Genomic DNA, 651 nt, shown 5'->3' on the forward strand with positions numbered 1-651 from the left:
ATGGGGTCAAGTCTATTACGGGTCCGCAGACCAGAGTGCTGTCCTGGTCTGCTACGGTCGAAGAGCACTGAACGGGAAGACAAGGATCTCAAGTCAACAGTCTATCAAAGGGTGAGGGTCACGGATGCAAACCACAGAGGTAAGGTCCCACCTCCCTCTCCCCTCCCTCCCCCCTCCACTCCCACAAGGTGGTTGAACTTGAGCTTGACTCTTCCCCCAACCCCCGCCCTGCTAAGGTTGCTGCCTTGTGAACTAGTGAACTAGTTCTGCTAACAGTGGAGAGAGAGAAGATCTGGAAAAGCAAAAAAAAAAAAAAATCCAGGTTCTTTCAGTGTACATGTCGCCCCCTTGTGTTACGTCGTTAACCCTTGTGTAGTGTTCGGGTCTGTGGGACCCGTTTTCACTTTTTAATAAAAGAAAAATGATATAATTATTTATTTTTCAAACTGAGACTCACTGGCTTTGGCTCATTTTCTGTGAAGAACATATATCAGAATACATATTTAATGACCACACACCATACACCCCCCCTACACATTTCTATTACATATAAGATGTCCGGGTCCACTGGACCAGGGGCCAGTGTGTGCTGTGTACCACCCACACACGCACATGCACCAACACACGCACACACACACTCACACACACACA

At 47.8% G+C, this 651-nt stretch overlaps 1 protein-coding gene across 1 annotated transcript in view; it reads left to right on the plus strand.

Annotated features, from left to right (window-relative positions):
• LOC103398051 (PR domain zinc finger protein 12-like) overlaps positions 1–651 on the plus strand; it is a 10,634-nt gene continuing 9,983 nt past the window's right edge. Inside the window, exon 1 of the mRNA XM_017042872.2 lies at positions 1–139. Within this exon, the coding sequence (XP_016898361.1) occupies positions 1–139 (139 nt within the window). The remainder of the gene's footprint in view (positions 140–651) is intronic.

Source organism: Cynoglossus semilaevis, chromosome Z (assembly GCF_000523025.1).
Source record: "Cynoglossus semilaevis isolate Cse_v1.0 chromosome Z, Cse_v1.0, whole genome shotgun sequence".
NCBI classification, from domain to species: domain Eukaryota; kingdom Metazoa; phylum Chordata; class Actinopteri; order Pleuronectiformes; family Cynoglossidae; genus Cynoglossus; species Cynoglossus semilaevis.